Source organism: Cupressus sempervirens, chromosome 3, assembly GCF_028749045.1.
Source record: "Cupressus sempervirens isolate cs-2001-9-10 chromosome 3, ASM2874904v1, whole genome shotgun sequence".
NCBI lineage: Eukaryota > Viridiplantae > Streptophyta > Pinopsida > Cupressales > Cupressaceae > Cupressus > Cupressus sempervirens.
In genome coordinates this window covers 176,048,694-176,064,212 of record NC_143120.1, presented here as the reverse complement: position 1 = coordinate 176,064,212, position 15,519 = coordinate 176,048,694, and the positions used below count along the sequence as shown (strand labels likewise).

At 39.1% G+C, this 15,519-nt stretch overlaps 1 protein-coding gene across 2 annotated transcripts; it reads right to left on the bottom strand.

Moving 5' to 3' along the window:
- Positions 1-12,377: 12,377 nt before the first annotated feature.
- Positions 12,378-15,281, bottom strand: LOC149565345 (uncharacterized). Of its 2 annotated transcripts, XR_016362035.1 has the most exons (3): positions 14,766-15,269; positions 12,891-13,325; positions 12,378-12,782 (listed from the first exon to the last, which is right to left on the bottom strand). XR_016362035.1 is itself a non-coding variant. In XM_089818865.1 (2 exons), the coding sequence occupies exons 1-2, from the start codon at positions 14,848-14,850 to the stop codon at positions 13,162-13,164; spliced, it is 249 nt and encodes an 82-aa protein (XP_089674991.1). In that variant the 5' UTR covers positions 14,851-15,281; the 3' UTR covers positions 12,840-13,161. The 2 variants fall into 2 exon arrangements, 1 of the variants encoding a protein (XP_089674991.1); XM_089818865.1 differs by lacking the exon at positions 12,378-12,782 and having other exon boundaries at positions 12,840-13,325; positions 14,766-15,281.
- Between the last annotated feature and the right edge of the window lie 238 nt (positions 15,282-15,519).

The following is a 15,519-nucleotide window of genomic DNA, read 5'->3' as shown; positions in this document are numbered from 1 at the left end:
TTGAGCCAAATCACACCCTTCCACTTCGCATAGCCATCATGGTATCCAATTTTTCCGTGAAAAGAGTAATGATAGATAATGGATCAGCCTTGAACATTTGCACCCTAAAATTCATAAAACAAGCTGGGTATACTGAGGCAGATATGATCAGTGAGGTTATCACCATCAAAGCTTATGACAACTTGGAAAGGACCACAGAAGGGACTATTTTGCTACCAATCAAGGTTGGGCCAGTCATTCAAGAGACAGTTCGCCATGTTGTTGATCTAAACCTACCATTTAACATCCTCCTCGGTCGCCCATGGATTCATGCTATGAAGGCCGTTCCATCCACCTACCATCAGTGCATCAAATTTCTGCATCAAGGCACTGAGGTAACCATCCATGCCGATCCATAACCCTTTGCTTACTGCAATGCAGTTGAAGCTTCATATACAAACCATTGCCCTGGAATAGACATCGGCACAGCCATCGCCAGCTCATCCCACACTTGTAATGACGCAGAAACCATCCTTGCCTCCACCCTATCTACTGTAAAGATCAACAACAAAGGTTGTGGAGAATATAGTCTATCAGATGCATTTGCTGTCGGAGCAATCCCACTTGATCCACATACCCATGGACGGCCAACATATCACAAAGCTAAGGAGATTCCACCTCCTCGATACAAATAGTTTGGCCCAACCACCTTTTTGTCCTCAAAAACCCCTCTTCATGAGGAGCTCACTCCAGATATCAAAAATTGGCTACATAAGGATGCACCTCCAAGAAATCAAGCACACCTTGATCACTTCAGCCAGAAGTATCCCCAACAACATAAGCTCGTCACTAAAAAATGGAACTATCAAGGAGGTGGACTAGGACCAGAAGAAAGGGGCATGCAATGTCCCATCGAAGCACATGATTAGGAAATAAAGTCAGGTCTTGGCTTTGGCATACCCACAACTGGGGGCACCAACGAGAATGGTCACGCTTTTTCGAACATCCACCGCGACCTTGTCGAAATCGAAGACATTCCTGAGGAAGTTGAAAAGAGAGCCTACGACGATATCCCAGACCAAATCTTCCTAGGAGACTCTGTTCTCCGAGAACTATCCATCCATCTCATTGACCTACCACTTGCTCATCCACAACTCATAGATTGGGACCAACCAAGTGTCATACATATTGATGAGTTCGCATCAGAGGAAGCGCTTCTAAGATTCATGGGAGCTGAAACTCCTCATAAGAAGACAAAGCCAGATTCTGCCTACATCTACAAGCTAGATCCCAAGGGGTATTTTGGAGAAAATCCCCAACCTAGTTTCGATACACCCAAAACTGGAACTAAGGTAAATCTGGGACTAGCTAAGGCAGCGAAGAGAACCCCTCAGCAAGAAAATCCAGAGCCACAAGCAGAACATGAGGATTTAGTATTGCCTCCTCAAGATAATCGACCAGAGGTGTCTTCTATTCTAATAGAGGATACTAGAGAAGTCAACATTGGTTCTTCAGAGATCCCTAGAATTGTTCACATTGCTGCATCCCTATCACAAGACCAAGCTGACCTCCTCTTTGAGGTTTTACGAGAGAACATTGGCCGATTTGCATGGTCATATCAGGACATGCCAGGACTCGATCCAAAGCTTGTAGTTCATCATCTTGCAGTCGATCCAAAGATCAAGCCCGTCAGACAAAAGCTTAGGAAAATGCACCCCAAGGTGGCATTACTAGTCAAAGCTGAACTAGAAAGAATGTTAGCTGCTAAGGTTATCCAACCTATCGACTACTCAGAATGGATCTCCAACATGGTCCCTGTCACTAAGCCTTCCGATGACATCAGAATCTGTACTAATTTTAGAGATCTTAACAAAGCTTGTCCAAAGGATGATTTTCCCTTGCCCAACATAGATATGATTGTAGATCTTACAGCTGGACATGAAATCCTGTCCCTTATGGATGGATTTTTTGGGTATAATCAGATCAAGATTGTAGAAGAGGATCAGCATAAGACAACATTCACTACCCCCTGGGGAACCTTTTGCTACACCATGATGCCTTTTGGCCTAAAGAATGCTGGGGCTACCTATCAAAGAGCTATGACAGCCATTTTCCATGATCTTATCCATAGCATTTTGGAAGATTATGTGGACGATATCCTGGTCAAATCTCACACCTTCATGGATCATCTTGCTGACCTGGAAAAAGTCTTTGATAGGTTGGCCCAATATTATCTCATGCTAAATCCCAAGGAGTGTGTCTTTGGGGTCACATCTGGCAAGCTTCTAGGCTTCATAGTTTCTAAACGGGGTATAGAGATCGACCCCAAAAAGGTCAAGGCTATCTTAGACATGCCTCCTCCCCAGACACTGCGACAGCTTCGCTCTCTTCAGGGAAAACTTCAATCTGTCCGACGCTTCATCTCCCAACTTGCAGATAAGTGTACACCATTTTCACACTTGCTAAAGAAGAATGAGAACTTCAAGTGGGATCTTTTATGTCAGCGTAGCTTCGATCAGCTCAAGCAGTATCTCACCAATCCCCCTATCTTGGTTCCACTAGTTCCTGGTCGTCCCTTGATCTTGTATATATCAGCAACACCTACTGCTCTAGGGGCACTTCTAGCACAACATGATGATTATAGAAAAGAGAGATCCATCTACTATATCAGTAGAACCCTAGTTGGTTATGAACTCAATTACACTCCTATGGAAAAAGCTTGTTTGGCAGTTGTTTTCTCAACTCAAAAGCTTCGCCACTACATGCTAAGTCATACCATCCAACTAGTCTCCAAGATTGACCCTCTCAAGTATATGCTCTCCAAAACAACACTTACAGGCCGTTTGGCCAAATGGGTTATGCTACTAAGTGAGTTTGACATCCAGTATGTGGATAGAAAGGCAATCAAAGGGCAAGCTATAGCAGATCACCTAGCTGATGCACCTCTAGTAGATGCATATCCTTTGCTCACAGAATTTCCAGATGAGCATATCTACCTAATTGAAGAACAACCCCCATGGAAGCTTTATTTTGATGGCTCATACACCTCTCATGGATCAGGGGCAGGAATATTATTATTTACACCTCAAGGAGATTACATTCCAAAAGCCTTCAAGCTACAATTCCCTAGCACCAACAATATAGCAGAATATGAAGCTCTTGTAGCAGGATTAAAGATAGCTGCAGAATGGAATATCACTGAGTTACAAGTCTTTGGTGATTCCCAACTCATCATCAAACAAGTCTTAAATGAATATCAAACCAAAGATGAAAAGCTATTACCCTACAAAGAGCTAGTTGATCAACTGACCCAACATTTTACAAAGCTTCAGTTTACACAAGTGCCTCGAATGCAGAACAAGGCAGCAGATGCCATGGCCACTATCGGCTCGCTCTTGGAAATTCCCCAAGAAGCTACGCAGTATGAGTTTTTAGTTGAGCATCTCCTCACACCTGCCTATGTGAATGAGGATTCAAACCGTGTTTGTATCTTGGTTGGTCCCCAATCCCCTTGGTACCATGAAATTCACGCTTACCTTAACGATGGTATCATATCCCCTCACCTCACACGTACCCAACGCCAAAACCTCATCCAAAAATCATCCCGCTATGTTATCATAGCCAATACCCTATATCGTCGGGGTTATCACGATACTCTCTCTCGATGTTTAGATGAAAATGAGGCCGCGATGGCATTAAAAGAAGTACATTCCAGACTTTGCGGTGCCCACACGAGTGGTATTGTCCTAGCACGAAAAATCCTTAGAGCAGGCTACTATTGGCCTACCATTGAAGAAGACTCTTGTGACTTTATCAGAAAGTGTCTCCCATGTCAGCAGCATGCAAATCTTGTGCACGCTCCAGCACAGGATCTACAGCCTATTGGACCACCTTGGCCTTTCGCTTGTTGGGGCCTTGATCTAGTTGGAACTATCACCCCTCTCTCATCTGATGGACATAAATGGATAATAACAGCTACAGATTATTTCACTAAGCGGGTGGAAGCAGTCCCCCTAGTCTCAGCTACAGGAGTTCAAGTCTCCAAGTTCATCTTGTACCACATTGTTTGCCGCTTCGGCATCCCATCCACCATCTTCACTGACCACGGAGGTAACTTTGAAAATCTCAACATGGAAGAATTATGCACTTCCCTCCGCATCCATCACCGCTTTTCTAGCCCATATTTCCCACAAGGTAACGGCCAGGCAGAGGCAACTAATAAAACTCTCCTCAAAATCCTAAAGAAAGTTGTCAATAAATCTGGTCGTGATTGGCACCTTCAAATAAATCTGGCTCTATGGGCCTATCGAACTTCCTTCCGTACATCCACAGGCACAACTCCATACTCCCTAGTCTATGGTGCCGAAGCGGTATTACCTATAGAAGTTGAACTTCCCTCACTACGCATATCTTTGCGAGGGAAAATCTCAGATGAAGAATACAGAGTAGCTCGACTCACCCAGCTAGATCTCTTAGACGAGAAGAGACAACAAGCCTATGACCATCTCACAGTCTATCAAACTCGTCTCAAAAGGAATTTCAACAAGAAGGTGCTCCCACGACACTTTCAGCCAGGTGACATGGTCCTCAAAGAAAATATGAAAGTCCAAGCAGATCGAGAAAAGAAAGGCAAGTTTGAACCTACATGGCTTGGTCCCTATGTGGTTACTGCCTCCTTTGGCTCCGGAGCCTATCAATTATCTACACCAGAAGGAGAACTCTTGAATGATCCCACTAGCATCATTCATCTCAAGAAGTTATATGCTTGAAGATCCTTGGTATACCCAGCTTTTGAAAAAATACAAAAAAAAAAAAAATAGTAAAGAGAAATAAGCGTCCAATGGTGAAAACTTGGCAATTCAAGCGCCTTGGATAGGTACCTTGGTGAAAACCTGGTAATTCAGGCGCCTTGTGTGCTAAAGACTAATCCATTATCTATCACTATCCTATCCCTCATCCATCCACCCACCATCCCATAAAACACCTGCTTGTTCCCTTGGTGTTCCAATCAAATATCCAAAATCTGATGGAGCTTGTCAATACCTCCTGTACAACTTGTAAATCTTGTACCAAAGCTTGTATTATACCTTGTAAATCTTGTACCATACCTTGTATATATTCGAATCTTGTCCAAAGCTTGTACCATATTCCATCTTGTAAATGATCTTGTATCCTAGCTTGTATCCTATCACATGCACACACAGAATCCCATTTTCCTTAAGCTTTTCACAAACCATCTACCTATCCACCTATCAACTATTATAGACACCCCATCCTTCACAAACATTTCCATCTCACAAAAAACAAAACATGAACAGACTTGTACATTTGTAACATATCTTGGTCTGTCAGCTTGTACATCCTCTTTAGCTTAGTATCATTGTATCTATCCGGCTTTCGTGTTAGTTCATCCTTGGTCAACATCTTGCACACATCGCACACGTTGGTTAGATATTCCAATGCATCCTTTAGCTAGATCTCCTGTCACCAAAGTGTTATCCTTCTTAGTTCAGCTTGCCAGATGCATCACTCATCCAGACCCATCAGCTTAGGTGCTCTCTGATAGATCCTTGCAGGATATAGCTGTCCTCATGTCTGATCTTGGTCCGTTAGTACCTCGTCCTACCCATCTCGTTGGCAAACAGTTCTCTTTTGGATTTTCGCTTTCTTTTGATTTGGGATCTTCCCTTTTGGGTCTTGAAATATCTTTTCCAAGCAATCTCCTTGTTCCCTCCTCAAGGTTGCCACGATCTTCCATATCATGGTATGCTGCGAATGGGGCAATTAGAGCATAAGGTCTTGATCAGGTCTTTTGCTTGTTTTCTTTTTCTTCTTGTGGGTTACCTAGTGTCGTTTCCACGCTGCTTCCTCTGGGATTCATGTGTGATACTGGGGCAATCCTTGTGTGTTTGTTTTGAGTCAGTTCGTCAGTCCTTTAGACGGTTGGTGAAAAGGCCCCTATGTTCTTGGTAACCTTGGCAATTAACCAATAGTCCTATAGCAAATCTAGTGCTCAACTACATGGTGGTACTTCTCTTTGAAGTATCCCCCCGCTCAAAAAGCTTCAATGGTTTTCCTTCATCTCCATTATCCCTCATCCATATCCTACATCTGTCGCTCCTACCCCAGCTTATGCATCAGTATCTCTTTGAATCACTCCTCACGCTTAGCTTTAGGGATCCACAATCCTAGTCTTGGGGATCCACCAATCAAATCAATCCACCAAGCCTCATCTTTCGAGATCCACAATCCTAGTCCTAGGGATCTCCGAAACCCATCTTCCACCAATCTGACTCTTTGAAATCTTGTTGCATCAGCTTTATCATTCTATCATCCATCTCCCTACCATGGATTCCTTTTATAGCGCTCCGCTCCTCCTCCACCCCCCCCCCCCCCCCCCCCCCAATCCTGGAAAGTCTTAAGCTTGCTTTACTGTTGTGCCCTTGATTTCCCTTCATCATTCTCCCATAGTGAGAGTTTGAGCTAATTCAGCCCCTTTGCCAACCTACGTCTCAGCTCATCTCAATTTCTTGTACTTTTCAAGAAGTCATCGACCCTCATTTCTCTCCCCGTCGCCTTCTTGAGGGGGCATCATCTAAGTCTAGTCTCTCCTCTTCTTATCCGAGACTGGGGCAACCTTGTTGATAAAACATCTTTCTCGTGTCGTCTTCATTCAAACTTCTTTGAAATAGTGTTGTCTCAACACTATGTCAAAGAGGGGCAAAATGTAGACACCTAAATTTGATTACACTATTTTAGTAATCCTATTTAGTTATCTAAAAAGGGCATTATTAATTAAATTTCTATTTAATTAATCCTTTGTCATCCCCTAGTTGATTAATTTAATTAATCATCTATAGTCCTAATTGATAAATCAAATAATCTATTATTTATCAATTAAATCCTATTCTTCTATCTAATTCCAAAAATCCCCATTTATTAAATAAATCTATTTGATAAATGAAATCCTCAAATTCAAAAACCCCTAACCTATCTTTAATCCTCCATTTAGCCTAATCCACCCCATCCACCCATACTAACCAAGCTTAGCCACTAACTCACCCACCCTCATTAATGCCATCCACTTGCACATCTCTAACATCCCTAATCTAATCCTAAACCCAAGCCTAATCCACCTCCTAATGTTGTCACATTCCTTAAACAAGTTTAAGACTTTCCTAATCCAAACCAAAGTCTCCCCTCAAAAAACCCAACCACTAAGTCATGAGTGCTCTTACAAAACATAAAGACTCTTACAAGCCCACTCATGACTCTTACACCCATCTTCCACACTCTTCCCTCTTCCACACTCATTCCTCTTACATCCCTCTTACATACTCAACCCCACTCATCATGACTTTAACCAACCCTTTACCCTACCCTCTCACACTCATCCTCCTTGTGACAAGTGTCACCTTCCCATTGGTGCTAAACAAGCACAATCCATGTGCTCCCCTTTGAGTGCATCTTAGCCCTCCTTAAGCCTTCATCCATCCTTGCATCTAAGCCCTCCATCCCTCTACCCCTTAGCCTATAAATTGAATCCCATCCCAAGCCATTTCATCAACAATCTTTGAGCTAAAGTTACCATGCTATTTTGAGAACCAAAGCCATCAATATTACCCTTATAATGCCAAATTGAGAGCTCACAAAGCTACCAATTTGCCATTACCCATCTCCATTGAAGCAACTTTTGAGCATCTTGAGCATACATCCACAGCAAAAGGACACATCTACAGAATCAAGAAAGCATGGATTGTTTTCTCTTGTGAGGTTTGCACTTCTTGTTTGCTTTCTTTGTCTAAGCATATATGTGAATTTAGTTTTTGGTTTGTGAATGTTTACTTTATTTGTTAATGTTCTTTGCACACTGATTCTGGTTCTACACCATATTACAAAATGCTCTCTTGATCATCACTTTTTCTCCATCTTTTGTTTGATTTAAGGATTCAAGTGACTCTTTCTCCATACATGCATTCTTGCTACTGTTGCCAATGATCTTCATGCTTGAACTTCAATTTGTGCATTCAAATTCTCTACATCCTTTTCCAAATTTGAAAGAAGTGCCTCAGAACAAACTCTTGTCTTCTCTCTTATGGCCATTACATCTAGGGTAACTGCTTACTCTTCCTCGGTATGAATTCTCCTCTTTCCATTTATGATTTTCCTTTATTCAAATTTGAATAAGATCTTTTCCCTCCAGCAAATGTTTTACCTCTCTAAAATCTACCAGCTCTTTCTCTTTTTCTATGTTCATTTCTTTTGTTCAACTTATCCTCGTCTTTTGAAGAAAACTAATAAGATTCCTCAATACTTTCCATCTTAATTGATCAAACTGATTTTTTCCTGAATATATGTCCTTAAACCATTAAGATACCTTGCTCTTCTTTCTACCTCATCATTCATATGTCCATATTTGATATCCATCCTATATAAATATTTGGTATACTCCTTCGTATAAGATTTATTTATCTTCAAATTATGCATTTTGCTCAACAAGTTAACTTTAGAATCGCTAGGCGAGAACTTACCTTTAAGCTTAATCACCATCTTATCCCAAGATTTTATCTTTTTTTTGTATTTCTCCTTTGTCTATCAATTCACAAGTGTTCCCACCATAAAGATGCATGTCCTTTCAACTTAGTACTAGTGATTTTCACTTTTTATATGCATTTGTGCTTCCATGTGAATTTGAAATACTTTTCCATTTCAGTAATCCAATCAAAAAAGTCATCAAAATCTAGCTTACCATTATATTCTGACAAACTAAGATGTGGTCTTGGATTAACTATAGTCAAAGATCTCAATTATCTCTCATCTCCCTACTAAAGCACAGGTTCAACAACTCTTGCAACAACTTATTGTGCTTCCTCATCACTCACATCATCAATTAGTGTTCCTCTTCTCCAGGTAGTCTCAATAGCTTCAAGCGTAGCCAAAATTTGTGTTAGTATTTTTAGTTTTGTTGGATCCACATCTCTCCTTATCTAAACAATCTTTGCAACCCTCTATAGTTGTAGGTCACATCTCAACTCTGACACCCTATAACCAAACTTTACTAGGGCTTTGCAGCCTTGGATTCACATTGCAAGTTCTCAAGGAGCACAACCACTACTATGGTACCACCTAACACAGTCCCCAAAATGAGAGACCTCAATGAGATCAGTCCAGCCATGCAACAAGAGTAAACACAACAGAAACAATAATAATTCGAAGAGAGCCAAGCTAGATCAACATTCATTCACTAGATACCGAATGCACTTAGGTTCAACAATTGGCCTTCTTACATGTCAAGCTCATACATGCCTAATTGCTTACAATCTTTGGTCAGAGACCTAAGACCCCAATTTAAAAGATATATCCTTGAATTATGTCACTAATAGAACAATATTGCCTCTAGAGATATATCAAATACAATCTATAGGCATCTCGACATGCAAGTTAGCCTAAAGATTGAAAACATTCCTCAAGAACATGAAACACATTACATGAAATATGTCTCATTGAAAATCATAAGGAACAAAATGTTTAACATGTTTGAAGATGTGTGGTTCCAACTTTAGGTCCTCCTATGATCTAAGAACACAACTAAATTTGCCACCGAAGATTCCCAATCATAGATTTCCATCACATGATTGAAATCCACCACGATCGTGAAACTGTCAAGAACATGTTACCCTTGAGAGAAGATGAATCATAGCTTGAGCAACAAAGAACCAAAAGAGCTACACGCCCAAGAATAAGAATCAGACTAGGTTTAGATCATACTCCTGAACATCACAAGTGCTAAATTGATCAAATAAAAGATCGTTGAGACAATCGATAGATTGGAAAATTGGCAAGCTGAGCACAAAATATTTTTGGTTGATAGAAGATTACCCAAAACTCAAGATGCTTCTGCATCATTTCAAGGCATGATTGTCCTTAATATTGGCACTATGCTCCTTATTTAGTATGCTATACTAAATAAGTGACCTTTCCCACCAATTTATGGGGTGCCACAATAAAATATCTTATCCACTTTGAGATATCTTAATTCCTTAAGACACATTTAAGCCCCTTTCCCTTAGTCACCCTGACACCTTATCCCTTCTTTCAAAGACCATGTAGATCCTCTTCTCAAGACATCTTAAAGCACCTTATCCTTTCTCTCAAAGATCATATAGAGCCCCTTCTTAGTTCAAGAATCTATAAAGTGTAACGTATTCTTGTGACACCCCAAGTGACTCCTTTGCAACCAAATCAAGAAGCATGGTACCAATATCAAACATAACCATGCCTTGAAATTAGACTTGGGTAAACACTCCTCCAAAATGAAACACCACATTTACATAGGAAAAAAAAAAAATCTAAATTAAGAAAACAAATTTAAAAGTAATAATTAAAAATAAATAAATTAAAATTTAAAAAACCAAAAAAAATCCATAAAAACCAACAACCATCAAAAGTTCAAATTTCTCATAACACCCCTGCCAAACCAACCGGTTAAAATTGCGCCTTCCCCATTTCACTACCTTTTGTTCTTTCCCTACCTTTAAATATAACTAATGATTTTATTCTATGCCACAAAACCATCTGAATATTAATTGCATCCTCATGATGAGAGCTCAATGATATGCTCCCTCTATTATTGGGATTGATGGGAAGTTCCCAATTAAAATTATTACTTTTGATTAAAAAACACTAGCTTTATTAAATGAAATTTAAAAAATAGGGGACACCATCCTAGCGTTTGGTCAACTAGGATATAAATATGGTACCTGAGAGGGAGAAGATTTTTAAAGGAAAAGTTCCACATCTCCATGTTACTTGCCAATGACTGAAATCAGCAAAAGAAAACATGACTGGTTCCACCGACAGTAATTTATTCCTCTACAGCATAAATCCCAAGACAGATGATTCCATAATATTGTTCCCTAGAATCTGAGTCCTTTTGAAGAAAAGAATTTTCAAGGAAATTCGGTAAAACTAGGGCCTACACCCTGACATTATGATTTTCCTCAACTCGGATAGAGAATTGCTGAATATAGCCTAAAAATGGGACCCATTGAATTTTATTAATGGAAAATAGTAGAAGCACTTTTCCTTCAAAATCCTCTCATAGAGATGGTTTTATAATCAATACTTTATCAAATCATGGGGAAAAAGCTCTAGTAGTTAATTTGACAAACTTACAATTTCTTGAATTATGTTGATTTTTTAGCATTTGGGCATTTACAAATTTCTATGTAGAGGTCGTGGAGTGCGAAGTGGTCCAAAAATGTCCTTTTAAAACACTTGCTCAATACTCACTATTTAAGCAGCTCACCAAAAAATGTCTGTACTAATGATAAAATGTCTTAGTAGTTGTTAGAAAATATCCCAATAGTGGTGCACAAATGGGTCAATCACCAATCAAAAAAGCTAAAAACTGATCGGCTATTAATACTTGTGTAGGTTATTGGGGGTATCTATGTGGTCTCTTAGGCTGCTTTGGCCTCATGAACGTTATTAAAATCATTCATTCATTCATATGACAGTTATTCTATCGCAGTTATTAGACCCTGTCGATTACTAGGTCCCTTCTACTCAGCTAAGAATCTGAGACATTAATGAGCATCTAAAGATACATTCTTTTATAGATCACATTAAAATAATTTATCTAAGTTCTCATTACTTGATAACTATCAAGTAAATTCTAGATAAATATTCAGTAATTATATTCATCTTGTTTAATAATAGATTATTAAGTGTAGTTTGAAGTAAGTAAATAAATAATTTGATGTAAGAGAACTAAAAATAATTAACAACCATGTTTAAGGACAATAAAATTCAGACCTAACTTATTACAAATTTCTCAATTAGTTGTGATGTGGACTTCAGGACTTCAATATTTGAATGGGTCCACTTTTATGTTTCTTTATTGCAATATGACAATGCCTAGGGCCTGTTTTGCGTCCATACAGTGAATCGTGAATATTCCAGCACCAGCTTAACATTTTAACTCATTTCGTTTTCAGCTAAATTAACAACTCCTCAGATGCCTTTTGATATAGTTGGTACTTTGTATTTTAATGAGACAATTGGATTTGCATATTTGTTGGCACCCCTGTGAATCATATTCAGACAAGAAAATGATAAGCAAACATATATCTAAAACTGTAGTTTATCTTTCAGTTAAAGCAGTCATGTACAGGGAGATTCCATCTGGTGAAGTTGCTGGACTAATTGCATTTCTGGGTATATTAGATAATCAAAGAATATATATTGCATCCTTATTCTTTTCTTGTTTGCAATTAATTGAATTACAATTTTTTGATAATTTTAATTTTAATTTCGTAAAATTTAAAACAATCAATCTTTCTTTCTTATTCTGACGATGAATCAGAGAGTGTGATCAAAGTTGATGAAAAAAAATATACAAAACAAAATCCGAACCCTTATCACATTACAGATTGTGAAAATCTGATATGGTTAATATTTAAAACTGCAATTACCTGTAATACTGATATGGTATTCTTAAAACAGTGTTTTGCCAGAAAATTGGTTCGTCTATCAACTGCAAGGCTATGCCCAGAGAAACAAGGCTGTAAATTAGTGGCAGTATACCACTACTTACGCCATGAACAGAGTTACAAGGCTTCATCCTGTGGGCTAAAAGGATAAGGGTTCATCCCCCACAAAAGAGCGTTCTGGCCCAATGGTAAACCTTCCAGGCCATGAAAAATTATCACATTTGAAGAAGTTCAATCCGCCGTTGACCATTTTTCATTAATCTAAGAACTTTTTTAAGCCCGTCATAATGAAGAGTGGAGATTGGAGAGCTGTACAAGCATTGATTCATAGTTACCATTTATATTTAAATAAAAGGCTACAAACAATTTCATCCAACAGGGAGAACCATCAAATTTTATTTCTATAAAGAACCATACCATTACATTCATATCCTTTGATCTTCGGTACACATTGATTCGTGTACTCTACTTTCTGAGCAAGGCATAAATCTGAACTTTTCAAACTCTTTCCCAAACCCTCACACCCATGATTGTACTGCATCGTCTGCAAATTGTGAGGGGTGTAGGTGTATTGAAAAATTACTGATTTATTATATCATAGTGGCTTAGTATTTATGTACAGAAATGATCAGGTCGCGCCACAAATTTAATAAAAGTTGGACCATGGATCATTGTGTTCTCGACTAATTCAAGTGCGCCTGCAGCTACCCCATGAAGAAAGCCGCCACAATGGCCGCCTCCCTTTGGGAGAATCCTGAGAAGTCTCTGTTTTCTTTAGCATTTCCCACATCACTTGTACATCCTCATAACCGCATGTCTGCACGTCATTGTGAAGCTTCAGAAGTCCCCCTCCTGCACAATCACTTCTACCATCATCAATCCAAACAAATGTACTAAAAACTGAAAAGCAATCTTCAGAACCAGAGCAGTCAAACAATGAAAGCGCAGCCAGAAGAATCTAAAAGAGAGTATATCAATCACACAGAAAAAAATCTAGAAAACTGAGAACCTACAATTCATTAGCTGAACTGCTTATAGCATGAATCACAACACCAATTTGAAGAAAGTTTTCAAGGTGCAGTTCAAAATTTTGTCAAAAGAATAGATTAACCAAAGGAATTATCTATGTAAGAATTTCAATATCGATCTAACATTCTAAATATGTAAGGTAATTGTAAAGTTGATGCGTTGGAAACAGAATTTTAGAATATTTAGTCCCTCTTAAGACCCTGCAGGCAATACTGATACTCGAAGCAAAGGATATTGGTTTATTTTATATGCAGTAACACTTCTATTGAATGGAATGAAAGTCTTATATTGTTTGCCAGATCAGAGATAATTTACAGGACATCAGATCCTGTTACTTTGTGAAAAAGTGGTCTTCTACTAAATTGAAGATCAAGTTTTCACAATCATGTGCTTTTGTTAAAAAACTGTGTCAAATCGTTAATCTCTATTCCACTAATATTCTTAGAAATCTGTTTATCATTTCCAATGTGGGAAGACGAAATGCTTAGATGGGTAGGCCTACAGACTCCCAAAGAATCTTTTTCATTCTGTTTATGAAATCTCCGCCCTGAAAGCATCGTAAGGGAGCATTTTAGGCAACAGAAATGCAACAAGTTGCAACTTAAAATACTGATCAAAGCAGGCTGCTTAGCAACAGGGACCTTAAATCTGACAAGCATTACAACTCGGCATTTCAAGCGCCAGAACTAAGACAACTTTCACCCTTTACACCAATCAAAGCTGACAAACAGTGACCGAATCTCCATCCTAAACCATTACAACAAAGCATCTCAAGTGCTAGAACTAAGACTAACGGCCATTACACTCTCATGGACAGAGCCAAAGATTCTACCCTGCAATCTAGAAGAAAAGGGCCACACATTTTTGCCAAGAACACTCAACCAACAAAGATAAATTACACCCACCATCCCTGAACAGACATTAATACTTGCTTTGAATTTCAAAATAGACACGAAATCCGAACAAATGCTACTGGAAGAACTCCGCCCTTGCTTTGAATTTCAAAATAGACACGAAATCCGAACAAATGCTACTGGAAGAACTCTGCCCTCAACATTCCCCCCTCCCCACCCCCTCCAAAACAAAATATGAAGACCCTAGATCCCGATCTAGTACTTCACAAGGGCAAATCAACAAATTCCAGTGTCCATTTGGGAAATTTCATGAAATGGGTAGCTCAGGCATACAACAAGCAGAAACAATTTGAATTTCCCTACTCGGTAGCTCAGGATTAAACATATTTTTCTTTCAGAAAACACTAACCGGATTTTCTTGTTCGGACGCGTGTGGCAAGGCCAAGCAATGCTTTGCGAACAGGAAAAAAGACCTTGTTCAAAACCCACTCCATTCTCCGCACAACGGCGCTGTACAGTGAGAATCCTCTGCAGCCCTGTAAATGAGAGAGACCAAATTAAAATGCCCGGAGATTGAATGAGGGGGAAAAATCATTAAATGAGGTGGAGCGGTGCAATGCAGAGGAAGGGCGTGGAGGAAGGTAACGTCCGTGTCTAATCACACAGCACAAAGCAGAAGCAGCATTACGTATATCGTATGAAAAACTTTTGCAAATTAAATTAGGCACGCGTAGATTTAGACTTTGGGCTTCCTCATTTCTTGTTCCTTCTCTCGGGTGGAAATGGATCTTATCATTCCATCCATTTTTCTGACAAACTCTCTTTAATTATGCGCCGCGGATCTAACATGATGAACGGGAGAAAGATTGTCAAAGATTTTTAATAACATCCACAAGACCAAAGGGCCTGGGACCATTACTCTATTGCTTTTAAAATTATAAATCCAATGGAAGGTTCCCACCAGTATGTTTAGGTGTACAAGTCTTGATTGAGACAATATCATTTCCATTATTTTTTTAAGAGAATCTAAATTGTAACGAGCTAAGTTGATTTTGATATAATTATAATTATATATAGTTTTTGAATCAGATTGTGTGGATGTTTGGTATGAAACTTCATGATTTTGATATAATTATATATAGTTTTTGAATCAGATTGTGTAG

What these genes read in the sequence shown, in the direction of transcription:
- LOC149565345 (XM_089818865.1), bottom strand. Translation starts at nt 14,850, where the DNA reads ATGGAGTGGGTTTTGAACAAGGTCTTTTTTCCTGTTCGCAAAGCATTG. An exon ending in CGTCCGAACAAGAAAATCCG is followed by an intron (nt 13,326 to 14,765) that starts GTTAGTGTTTTC and finishes GTGATTGTGCAG; the next exon opens with GAGGGGGACTTCTGAAGCTT.